General features: G+C 42.1%; 2 protein-coding genes across 6 annotated transcripts in view; one reads left to right on the forward strand and one right to left on the reverse strand.

Moving 5' to 3' along the window:
- DGLUCY (D-glutamate cyclase) overlaps positions 1-6,939 on the reverse strand; it is a 47,020-nt gene extending 40,081 nt beyond the window's left edge. For all 4 annotated transcript variants that reach the window (XM_053979692.1, XM_053979694.1, XM_053979693.1 and 1 more), the window contains exon 1: positions 6,816-6,939. The gene's annotated coding sequence lies outside the window, so the exon portion shown is untranslated. The remainder of the gene's footprint in view (positions 1-6,815) is intronic.
- A 168-nt stretch (positions 6,940-7,107) lies between these two features.
- Positions 7,108-12,270, forward strand: part of RPS6KA5 (ribosomal protein S6 kinase A5) — a 64,913-nt gene continuing 59,750 nt past the window's right edge. Inside the window, exon 1 of one of the 2 annotated variants that reach the window (XM_053980132.1) lies at positions 7,108-7,619. In XM_053980132.1, coding sequence (XP_053836107.1) covers positions 7,556-7,619 — 64 coding nt within the window. In that variant the 5' untranslated portion in view covers positions 7,108-7,555. Of the gene's footprint in view, positions 7,620-7,684; positions 7,724-12,270 lie in introns of those variants that run through there. The other variant, XM_053980138.1, reaches the window with a different exon arrangement.

Consider the following 12,270-nt stretch of genomic DNA (forward strand, 5'->3'; position numbering starts at 1 on the left):
CAATACATTAAGAAGCAGTCACAACAGAAAAGTAAGCTTGAATGTGACATATCATAAGAAGGAGGATGCCAGACCTCACTCTTAGCCAGGCTTAATAAATGACAGCCAAAGGAAAATTGCTTAATGGGGCACTTATTTGCATAGAAGTCTTTAACACTTCAGAGAAAATGCAAATCCCAAGGAATTTACAAAAGGAGTGTTAAAATGCCTTCTGACCAACTGGAGTTTGACATCCCCTTCAAAGACTGTCAGAGCAAACACTTTACATTAAAAAAGAAAAAGGATGTATTAAAACTGAGTGTTCTAGCATTTAAATAATCTAGGTTTCCCCTAGAAGTCCTGTACTTAAGAAAAATTAAATGAATGAGTTTGTGCATGGATTACTGAAAGCTCAAAGACCTCCAAGTGCCTGGTGCATAACCTCTACATCAGATTATCTACACTAAATATTTTACTGGATATTTTTAGGTGGCAAAGCTACTGCTTCATATTTTGGGTATGCCTATGAAATAGGGACAGATGCAACAAAATCATCGAAGAAATAAAAGGTAACAATTCTTCACACTCTTTTGTAATTAAATCATTATGGGTCATCAGAGGAAATTAGCAAATAGCAAAGTCAAAGCAAACAAATGGAGGTCTTTATTCAGAAACTGCATTGTTAAACCACAGACTCTCATGACACTATGCAGCTGCTCCTGGCCAGCGCTGGAGACAGCAATGCTGAGCTAGAGATACCGTGGTTTGCATCCTGTATCTAAATAAATCAGTGTGGATGAAAAAATTAAGAAAAACAGTAATGGAATTATAGAATTTCTTCAATACCATTTACCTGTTAGCTCTAGTCACACAATTTATAGTGCCAGCATCAACTATGCAGGTAACGTTAAAAATCCTCATCTTGTTGGATGTATTGCAAATTTGTAAATTGCTCTCATAGTTTTTGCTACTTGATTTTTCACAATAGTATTTTACATCTAGGCCATGTTAATGGAAACATTTATCTACTGATTTCCTAATACATTTTAGTTTCTTTTTGTTCTTTAAAACTAAAGGTAATCTTTCATCAAAACATTTTCCTGGTCCTTTTAAAGGTGTTTTTAGTTGTAATGCTGTGTATATTAAATCATATTGTATTATATTAGAAAATATTATAATACTCTATGTTAAGAGGTACCTTCCAGTCACCTAATATAGTACTTGAAACTAACTGGAGTTTTTGGTTTTTTTTCTGAGGAGCTCCAAGTTCCTTTCAAACTCCAGGAGATACCCTGAGTTTGAAACATATTATCATAATTTATCCATTTGTTTCCAGATTTCCTTTTCTGTTATTTTAATTCCTAGAGACCTCTTTTTAAATTTCAAAGAATAGGCTCAAAATCAATAATCAGACAGCTTTTCTCAAGATAAAGGGAAAGGAACCTCTGTAATAACTGTTCGCTTCATTAAATCTCATTTTGCTCTGTGGTAATTTAACAGATGCAATACCTTTAAATACATCAATGGAATTAAATGGAAATGAATTTATTATTTTTCATTTATGCCTTTCAAAAATTGTCCTTCTCCCTTAATTTTATGTGGCACTTCTTTTCACTCTTTTTCTGCAGGCTCTCTTTAAGAACTACAGTGCACAGTGAAGTTCTGCCATTTAAACACTTTTTTTCTCATGTTTATGCTTCCTTCTCTGGGGTAGGAAAACAGAACCATAACTTCTGCAACTATTAGAATGTATTCACAGTTTTCATTATGAGTTAAAAGTTTTGATTTCATCATCACTAGCTTTCAGATCACCTTGATTAAGTTCTCCTTTCTAAAGTCCCCTTCTCCAAAGTTGATAGTAAATTTTCAAAATAGTGAGAATTCACATGCAGGTCTTCTGAAAAGGACTTTGAGTTTACTCAGTGAGTGTAACTGAGGTTTAATGACAACATTATGTAGAACACTCCTCTGTGTTCCCTTCAACAAATCTGAAAAAAAATTCAACTATTGTGAGTGAGGATTAGGACACAAAAGTCAAACATTTTTATTAAACAGAAATTCCATTTCTGCCTACCTTAAGAAGCTTTAGCAGTTCAAAAAGTGAAATAAACCCCTATTTCTATTTCAATGGCTAGTGCTGCTTTCTTTCCCCTATGGACCGCATTCATTCATTTTCCTCTTTCTCATCAGAAACTGAGAGACATGATGATATTTTTTTTTCCTTTTTTATAACCATGTAGACTTTTAGTAATTAAACTTTTGAAAGTGCTGCCTGTAATAACGGTAGTTGCAACTGTACAGTGACTGAAGAAAAAAATAAATCACTTTTCATTGAAGAAATTAATACTAACTGAAACGGGACCCTAGAAGCAGTAACGCTTAAATGCACTCTTTCAAGAAATGATCCACTTCCTGATAGAGCTGTACCACTTCCGTTAAGAGAATTATTAGACTTGGATGCTTAGCATAACTTCTCCTTTCATGGTAAAAACATTAAGTGGTTTTAGAGAGATAAAACTGTTGCCCAGAGCAGTTTCATAAAAAATACTTTTAACAGTAAATATACCTACCCAGTCTACTTTTCTGACAGTTACCAAGCACAGAATGTTCAATTAAAGATTCAGATTATATAAAAGATAAAAATCACAGAGAAGATATGCAAACTAAAAACTAGAACCAATACTATACTAAAATTTCTCACAAAAGCTGTCTCATGTCATGTTTGTCTTTCACAGTGAGTCCTTCCCTAAATTCATTTTGTGGTTTCCAAATCCTTTTTTCTTCTACTGTGCAAATGTTCTCCATGGAGTGATTAAGGGGAACAGTTTGTATTACCTAGCTTTCAGAAATTTGTCCTTTGAAAATAACTCCTATCTCTGTAACAATTCAATGACCATAAGAAAGCACCAAACACCTTCAATTCTGGCTCCATAGAAACTATAATTTCCATAAGCAGCTCCTCTTCAGAAAGAAAGTAAATCAAATACCTCAAAACTGTGAGGCCCTGGCACCCTGGAAATTTGCAGCTCTAACACTCATGTTCTTCTTTTTCTCTCTCATTTCCTCTCAGAAATCTGTACACCGAGCATTTCAATTTCACCTCAGTCCTCAAACCAGCTTGGTACACCACCTCTTTTAGAACCAAAATGTTGTGACACTTTTTTTAAAATGAAGTTCAACAATATCTTTCCATGTGGGAATTTCCCACAGCATTTTTCTCCTCCCTCTTTTCACAATTAGGAATGGCAAGTAAACACACATATTTTTTAACAGTTGTGTTGTGGGGTAGAGAAGGGACATCTATCTTTAGAACGGTGTTACTCCATGTTCCCAAACTCGCAGCACATGCTCAGCCCAAACACTGAACTGTTGGCTGACTGACCTGTCGGGCTGTGCACATGAATATGAAAATGCTGCTTGAAAAACACAAACCATTTACACTATGGCACATGAGTGGCTCTGCACTGCCCCATAGCTTTTAATCATTTAAGCATCAAATATTTTTCCTTTTATACCAGAGGGGTAATTTATTGTATGCACATCATACAAGCAGTAGGTTTTTTTTTTTCAGTGTTGCAGCATACACACAAATGTATTTAAATGCAAGTAACATTTTCAGTCAGTTAAACTGCCCTTCTAGAAGCACAGTTTACATACCAACAGTGGTTTTACTTCTCCAAACCAACAAGAAATCTCTTACAGACCAGTCTGTACTCCCTCTGGGTCTAAGCCCATCACTCTTCCTGGGCTTTCTCATGCTGCTTTGGCTGCAGGCTTGAGCCAAATTTTCTCCCTCATCTGACTCTGTGACAGTCTGTGCAGTGATTTAAACAGGACAAAAGCCCAATCAGTGCTGGCACCTGACTATCCATACTTCTGACTGCCGGCGTGCTTCCAGGAATGGTTGCGTCCCTAGCCAGTATTCTTCCAGGCAATGTCTTTGTACATCCGAGCTGGAGGCTAGCATAGCTCAGTAATGGTATGCTGTCTTGAGAAATCCAGGAGGCAGTGCAAAAAAAGGCCACTGTTTTGAAGGGGAAATAATTTTGCTGCACCATGCGACGTCATGCCACTTCCCAGGCATCTACAGAATGAGTCCTAATCAGTTTCATTTTCTGGTACAGATGTAGCCTGTATATTTCCACTTATCTGTAATTCCAATCTACCCTTAAGGCTGACAGAACTCTGTCCTTTAGCAGCCACCCACAAAGCCATGTGATTCTGCTGTATGATGGAGGCAATGTCACCAGCCCATTGTGCCCGGACCATTCCGCTGAAGGCAGGATCTACTCTTATGTCAAGTACACAACCAAGTCTAACCCTCCACTGCTCCCAAAGCTCAGCTGAAAGGAAAACTTGAGAAGTCTTGTACTCATGGACTACTGACAGGAGGTTTAGTATTTCAGTGCAAGTATAGCTCTTTTGTCTGTCAAAAGGTGGGATTCTTTCCAAGCATTCAAGCAGGGCTGCTTTGCTGTTTCTGGATATGACACAGGAATCCCACTGCAAAAACATTTTAACACTGGAGAAACTGTTATGTAAAAAAATCTTAATTTTTTTTCTAAATGGAATGACCATGTTTCAAGTCCATCAGGGGATCCCTCAGTGATAATAAAGAACTTCCACTTCATGCAGTAGTACTTTGCAAGGCCAGTCACATCTTAAACTGAAATATACACAGTAATCACTGTGTTTTATTATATGCATTGTCAGCATGGATGTGTATTCGTGGTTTGTATTTTAGGGTTATTGCATCATTTTTAAAAGCTGTTTTAGCTGAAATTTGAAAGGAGAAATTTTCAGCCGGGGGCCAATGAGCAGATTCAGCCGGTCAAACTATGAACATCTGAAACCAAGACTATTAACAACTACTGGATTCAATGCCAGCACCCTTCACACTGAGTGCTGGTAACTGGAGTCAGATTTCAGCTTCTCTCCTCTGAGGCTGCCAGGGACAGTTAGTCCAAGTGTAGGCTAGTAGAGCCACTGGATGAAATATAGCACCAGGCTCTTTAAAATCTAGTATCTGGGGCATGGAACAATCAGAAGTGGTTGTTATGCCTTGTAATGAAGAAGTAAGTCTCACAGTCCCCACCAGATGTACAGAGCAGCCTTAGTTACAAAGATGCAAAAACAAATTAATTTAATAAGTTAACAAATAATTTAATCAGTTTAGTATCTCCATTTTCCCTTTTACAGTATACTGAATATTCCCTTTAATATTATATATGATATAATATTTACTTTCTCTGCAATAGTGATGCTTCTAAAAAAAAAAGTAACAGAAGTTAGGGAATCAAGTATTTTCCAGCTGGAAAACATCTCCCATGTTCAGAATTTCTATTTTCATAGTTTTGATATAATACAGGTGGAAAGGCAGTAACTGGATGGACATTTTTGGAGGAGTTATGTGTGTACCATATGCCACAGGCAGATATCTCAACAGAACAACTGCAGTGCTTGGTGGGAAACACCTTCAAAAGTTTTATCAAAAATACTATGAAACCCTTAGGTAGTATTATTAATTTCTGGGATGTCGACTGTAAAGGCACCATAAACCTGAGGTCTGGTATATAAACAATTACGAAGCAGAAACTCTTGCTGACTTTAAATAGCTCATCACTCCACAAGAAATTGTAGAAACGCATACATGTATGTGCATTTTTTACATATATGTGTACAAACACACAAATATTTAATACTGGAATGTGAATAATGGATTAACCTAAGACATTTTATTTCATTGATCCTTGATGTAACTTAATTAGACTCTGTGTGAACACTACTGCTGAGACATGGCATTGTGAATTAGCAGCTTGTGTGTAAGGATAGAAGCAGTGGCATTCAAGAGCAACAAGTCAGAAATTACCATAAATAAGAAACGGAGAGAAAAGTCATTTGCGTTATCTGTTGCAAGGAAATGAGGACAGCTTTAGAAATACCAGTTTGCCTCCAAAACACAACAGACTGAGAGGCTTAACTGAGATGAACAGATCCGATATGTTCTGAACCGTATCTCCCCCAACAACAAAAACAAAGCCCTCTGTGAGGACAGCGTCTCCCTCGCAGCTAAAGGGACCAGATGAGCGCGTCCCAGGCAAGGCAAGGTGAACGGGGCACATGGATATACCTACCCAGCAACCTCGCCCACTCCCACCTTACGGCAAGCAAGCCCTTGCCAGGCACCTCCTGAGCTGCGACAACCCTGCAGGCCTTGCGCCTTCCCAGCGATCACCAAGGCTGGTTGGACTTGAGGACGTGCGGCCTCTGCGACCTCCCAAGAGGCGACTACGCTCGCCGCCCCCTCCACGGCCCCGGCCAAGTGCGAAGGCGGCATCAGGGGCGACCCGGGGTCCCTGCGTGCCCCGGGCGCCCCGCCACCCGCGCCCCCGTGTTGTGGGGCCCCTGAGCCCGGTGGCCCGGGCGCGCGGCCGCGGGCTGCAGGCGGACATATCGCCGTGCCGCACCTCTCCCGCCCGGCCGCGCCGCCGCTGCGAGCCCGCACGCACCGCCCGCGCCTCCCGTGCGGGGAGGCGGGGCTCAGCGGGCGGGCGGCCGGGGCCCTGCGGAAATCCCCCCGTCCCCGGCTGTGCCCCGCTGCTCCCCGCCCCTCCGCGGAGATACCCCGCTTCCCATCCCGCTGCCGCATCCCCTGCGCCAGGCTGGAGCTCAGCTTCCCCCCCCCCCCCCCCCCCGGCCGCCACTGCGAGTGGGTCAGCCCACGGCCGCTCCCCCCTTCGCGTACGATGGAATCAGCCCGTAACGCGAGGAAGGGCGCCACGGCCCCTCCCTCAGGTGATTGCCAGCTCCAGTGGTCAATCAGCGCCTTCCCTTACCTCTCGGCAGCGCAGCGCCCGCCCTCCTGCGGGGGTCGGGGGTCAGCGGGAGAGGCGGGCGGGAATGTTTACAAACAAGATCGGGGAGTAGGGCCGGGGGGAAGACGGGGGGCGGAGCCGGCGGTTGGCGCAGCCGCCGAGCCAATGGGGGCGCGCGGCGCTCGGCGGAAGGGCGGGGGCGGCGCGCGGGGAACGTTCTCTGCCCGACGGCAGCCGGGGCTCGCGGGCGCGCGCGGCCAATGAGCGCCCGGCCCGGGGAGGGAGGGGGCGCGAGCGCCTGAGCAGGAGCCGCTCCCCGCGGCGCTCCCACTCCTCCCCCCGCGCCGTTCAGCCTATCCCGGCCGCGCTCCGCTCCGCTCCGCTCCGCTCGGCTCCCCGCTGTCGGGCGGGGAGGGCGGCCGGAGCCCGGGGGAGGGGAGGCGCAAGGACATGGGCTGGTTCTGAGCGCCGGGGGAGGGAAGCCGTCGTGCGTGTGCCTCCCTAGATTTTAATAACTGTTTGTTGTTGGGTGGTGTAGGTTTGGGGTTTTCTTCCCCCACGTCCGCCTCTCCCTTCCCCCCCCTCCCCCCCGTTTTCCAACAAGGCGGGGGGGAGAGCGGCAGACCCCAGCGCGCCTGCATGGCTCCTCTGCCCCGGACCGTCCCTGGAAAATAGAATCCATCTCGGGCCAGGTGACATCCCCCCGCCGCCGCGCTCACACTCAGGGGAGCGGCAGGGGCAGGGGAGCCGCCCGTGAGGACATGGAGGGACCCTCGGGGGAAGCGGAGCTGCCGCTCCTCACGGTGAAGCACGAGCTGAGGAACGGTGAGCGGGCGGGCCCGGGGGTCGCGCGGGGGCGGAGGGGCACGGGCGGCCCGGGCTGGGGAAAACACGGCTGAGCAGGGAGCTCCGAGAGTTGGCTGGGACCGGTAGGGAAATCTCAGTGGCGGGGGGAAAAAGAGGACGAGCTGGATATAAGGGCAGGAGCGTGTACGATGGGGGCGGGGAGGGGGCCTTATTTCTGAAAAAAGTAGTTCACTTCGACTTCTGCTCCATGCCTGGCTCCCCTGTCCCACTTCCTGATGGTATTTGACGCTTTTGAAGGAGATAAAGGATAGCCAGGCTGTCTTATAAACATTATTTTTTTGTAAGCTGTGTATTTGATAGACTTCTATGACTATGTTGGGGGGGCCGGTTTGTTCCAGTCCTAAATGAAGTCGTTTTATGTGACAGCTTTTCTTTGACCTCGGTGAAATGCCGGAATTGTAGGGAGGGGAATGTGCCAACACGTAACCACAGAGTTATCTGGATTTTCAGTCTATGAATCTTCTTGTAGCTCGGTAGTTACTTGACGACCCTCTGGAGAAGTAGTTCAACATGTGAAATATGTATGACCTTTAAAGGTACAACAGAAATCCTCCGTTGTTGTGTTGGGGAAGAGCTTTATTTCGTTTTAATAGGGGTTCTCTGCTTCTCAGGAGTTTCCAGGCAACTTGAACACTGCAGTAAATCTAAATTTTAACGTCAATTTAGAAGAGCGTGTAAAACATAATCAGAATGTATAGTCTCTATATTGATTAACAATGAAGGTGCTGTTAACCATGTCCTTCATTGTCATCATCTTTTTCTCCATGATGAAGTGAGAGTAAGCATATGATGCCGTTCACTGCAAAAGTTTGAGAGAGCTGCTGGCAGGGTTGATGTAGTTGATATTCTCGAATGGGCCGATGTGAAAGGCAGGTGGTGGTGCTGGGTCTCCCCGGTGGCGTTCTGCCTCCTGCCCCGCTGTCCCTCGGTCCTGGGGTCGCGGGAGCTGCCCCAGAGGAACACGGCTTGGCGGGGGAGGAGGAGCGCGGGGGGAAAGAAAAAAAAAAGGCGGTCTCTTGATAGCTACAGAAATCGAAGGGACTGTTGTTTCCTTCTTTCAAGAAGAAGCAAGGGAGCTGCTGGAAAACAGTTGTCTCGATAGGTGTTGCTACGTTTAAGTGTGGAAGAGGAAAAGGTAAGGGGAAAGGAAATGGGACGCATTTATTCAATATATTTACATAGCTATGTCTGTTTTTTTTCTAGATTTCTTTTATAAAGGCTGAGAACATGTATCCCTGAGGGGCCGTTATTTAAAGATAGTTTGAGGAATAAACAATGTAGCATAATAAGCAACTTTGATTTTAACCCTGATCATAATATAGCTGTATGAAGTACCAGTTCTCACTTTTATTTTAAAAATTCTCAACCTTGTTTGTCTTTTAAGCTTCTGAAATTCAATTGGGTAGGAATAAGTTGCTTTTCCTGTCTTTGTTCTCTTCTCCATATTCAGTGTTTAGAAAACTCTGCGTTCTGAAAAATGCTTTCTAGCAATGACTTGTCTATTTCTGGAGCACTAGGGTGGAGGAGGGAGCTGCTCTGTCATGTACTCCTGGGAGACTCCTACTCCTGAAGGTGTCAATAGTGTCATTGCTATGCAAGACGTATGGAGATACTGTTTCAGAACTGCTCTATACAATGCACAGAGATACAATAATTTGAGGAGAAAAGTTGCAGTCAGCTTCTGTTGATACCGAAATATATAAAGGTATAGGATACTTTGGATGTTCAAAGGTTTTTTTGTACTGGTTCTGGTTGTGTGGATGCTTAGCTGCTGACTAGGGTCAACCCACCACATCTTTAAAGCATATTCAGCATGATTATTTAATTTTGCTTCATTTTGGGAAAGAGAGTGAGAGGACAGGCAAGAACTAGAATTTGGAACCAGCGGATCTTTGTCGTTCCTAAATATGTTCTATATCATGATTATCCTTTATTGTGCAATTTGTTTAGATTCCAGTGTTTCCCTCATCTCTGTGTTCTTTCCTTGATGGTGCTAGCTTTGTGACTAATTTAATAATTTAGAATTACAGATTGAAAGTAGCTATCAGTTGGCAGATGAAAAAGAGGTCAGTCTCCAGAGTGCTTTTAAAGAATTTACTATTGTAGTAGAAGTAGTGGCTTCTTTGAGAAGGGAGTATCTTTTCATATTTTGGAAGTTGTTACTTGAACCCCCTGCTAACAAGCTCACTAATTCAAATCAACTGAATGCAGGTAAACCCGCAGTTACAGTTGTCATTTGCAATTTCTTGTCTTGGGTTTGCTTTAAAAGTCCTAAATGAGGACGGGCATTATGGTCAAGTGAGTAAGTGAACATACTTTAGAATTTGAATTTAAGATGAAATGAGGATCTTAAAGAGTGAAACAGATGATTATTGTTAGCTCCAAGCAAGTATGGAAGCATATGAAAATGCATTAAGTTAGAGCATTATGCAGTGCTGTTGCTACATAGACCAGCTGATCGTTAACCCTATCACACCACAGCTTGACTTCTTTTAAACTTTGAAATTACAATGCTGGCTTTGATATGTAGGGACAGGTTTAATTTTAGCTTTATATCTCATAGACTTAGAGCCCTGAAATTCCTCTCTTGTATGACCAAAAGGTAATTGCTGGAAAAACATCACTTGATAAGCATGTAGATTGGGTCTGTGATAGGGAAGGAACGCTTGAGTGCCTCTGTGTGATAGCATGTGATGTGCTCTGTCACAAATATTGGGCACTGCTCTGTGTGTATATATATGATGTTTTGCAGATAAAACAGAGCAGTGACTTTTAGGACACATATAATTTAATAATTATATTCTTCTAATTGTATTTATCAAGTTTTTTTCTTTTCCTAACTTTTCCTAACACCAAACCATTTTTGTTCTTAATAGAATGTTCACAATTCGGCCACTTCAAAATAGTTACTGTCTTTCTTGCCTCACTTTGGGAAGAAAAATGAGTTTTTGGGGAAAGTGGAATCTCTTTTCAGGAAGTAGAAGCAAAACTATGCCAAAGTTGAAATAGTAGGAAGTGGTGACTGTCTCTGATTCTCACTGAAGCTCTCTGGTGAAAATAATAAGAAAACGATGTTTTCTTTAGCATTTATTTCTGGAATCTTGGAAAAATTTTATTTTTTGAAGGCTAACATTCAGAGTTAATGCAAATTTTAAATATTTTTGCAGACCTTAGAAAATACATATTGTTTACACTGAAAAAAGAACATTGTTGCATCTTAACTTTTCTGTTGCTTGGTGATGCTTCAGAACTGAACAATGGCAAAAAACATAAAGCCTATCAGAGGAAATATTTTACATGATAGAGAAGGGTATGGAAAGGGAAGAAAAGGCTTGTGATGTCATAAGATAAGAAGGAAACAGAACAGTTAAGAGTGAGATTTCCTCCCCATCTCCTCTTGTTTCTGGAAAAAAGGATCAAAGGATGTTATACCTTAAGTGTGTGTGAGTGACTGGTAGGAGGTTGCCCATCTTGTGGCATGCTTGTGAACTCCCTGCTTTGCCCAGGGAGAGGCAGAGATTATCAAAACTGGGATCTTGACAGGAACTTGAGATACTCCGTGAATATATGGGCAATGGGCTCTATATACATTGTTTGTTTTGCTTTACAAAAGCAAAGTGTTGTTCTTTTCCTTTTAGCAGGTCTGTTTTGAAGAGGATACTGGATTTGTTTTAATGTTATCACAATCTTTGGGCTAAAGAACTTGCTTTAGTTTGCAGTTTGCCAGACATGCATGTGAAAAGGCATGGATAGCCCAGAAGTTAAAAGGCAACAGCCTGCAGAACTCCAAAGGCACAAGAATTTGAAACTTCCCCTTGAGTCAAACTTATAATTCAGTATGAAACTATAAAAGGCTTCAGAAAATAAATACGTGGATTATCTATAGGGTTTAATATTACAAATTCTTAGTTATACCTTCTTGAATGGGAACTTCAATTAGAATGGATTTATTTGTAAACTAGAAGGTTCGTGTTACATTCTAGGGAATTGTGAAAATTCCTATGACTAAAAAACATGATGGATCATGCACTGAATAGAGAACTCAGCCTTCACTGTGCAGGTACATCTGGCACCTGTAGAGTACTTTATTTTTTCTATTTTTAAAAGGAAACTTTATGAGACTAAAAAGATACTTTTAAAATAAAATTTTCTCTAAGACAGTTTTTTTGTTTTACTTACTTACAATATACAGATATAATATGCTAATATGTTATAATATAACATTGCATACTAAACAATATATTATATATAATAAAATAATATTGTATAATATGTTAATATTAACAATAATTTTGTATATTGTTTAGGGATCAGGAGGTACTAATAGTTGACTATTTCAAAGCTTGCATTGCTTTTGCTTCTACTTTTCTCTTTTGAGCACTAAAATATATGTTTTCTTGGATTGTGGGAACTACAAAGAGTATTTTAAGTTTATTAATCATCTTTAATACTGCTTATATCTCCCGATTTTACTCTTTACACAATCAATATTTTCTAAAAATTCTTTGTAGTCTAGGAATTTATTGTTATTTATCTTCTGGTAGCCTTGATTATGGCCATTGATCTTTCCTGGCTTGTGTTTGTGGCTTTTTGTTTTTTTGTTGAGTGG

The sequence above is a fragment of the Vidua macroura genome, chromosome 6, assembly GCF_024509145.1.
Source record: "Vidua macroura isolate BioBank_ID:100142 chromosome 6, ASM2450914v1, whole genome shotgun sequence".
Classification (NCBI taxonomy): domain Eukaryota; kingdom Metazoa; phylum Chordata; class Aves; order Passeriformes; family Viduidae; genus Vidua; species Vidua macroura.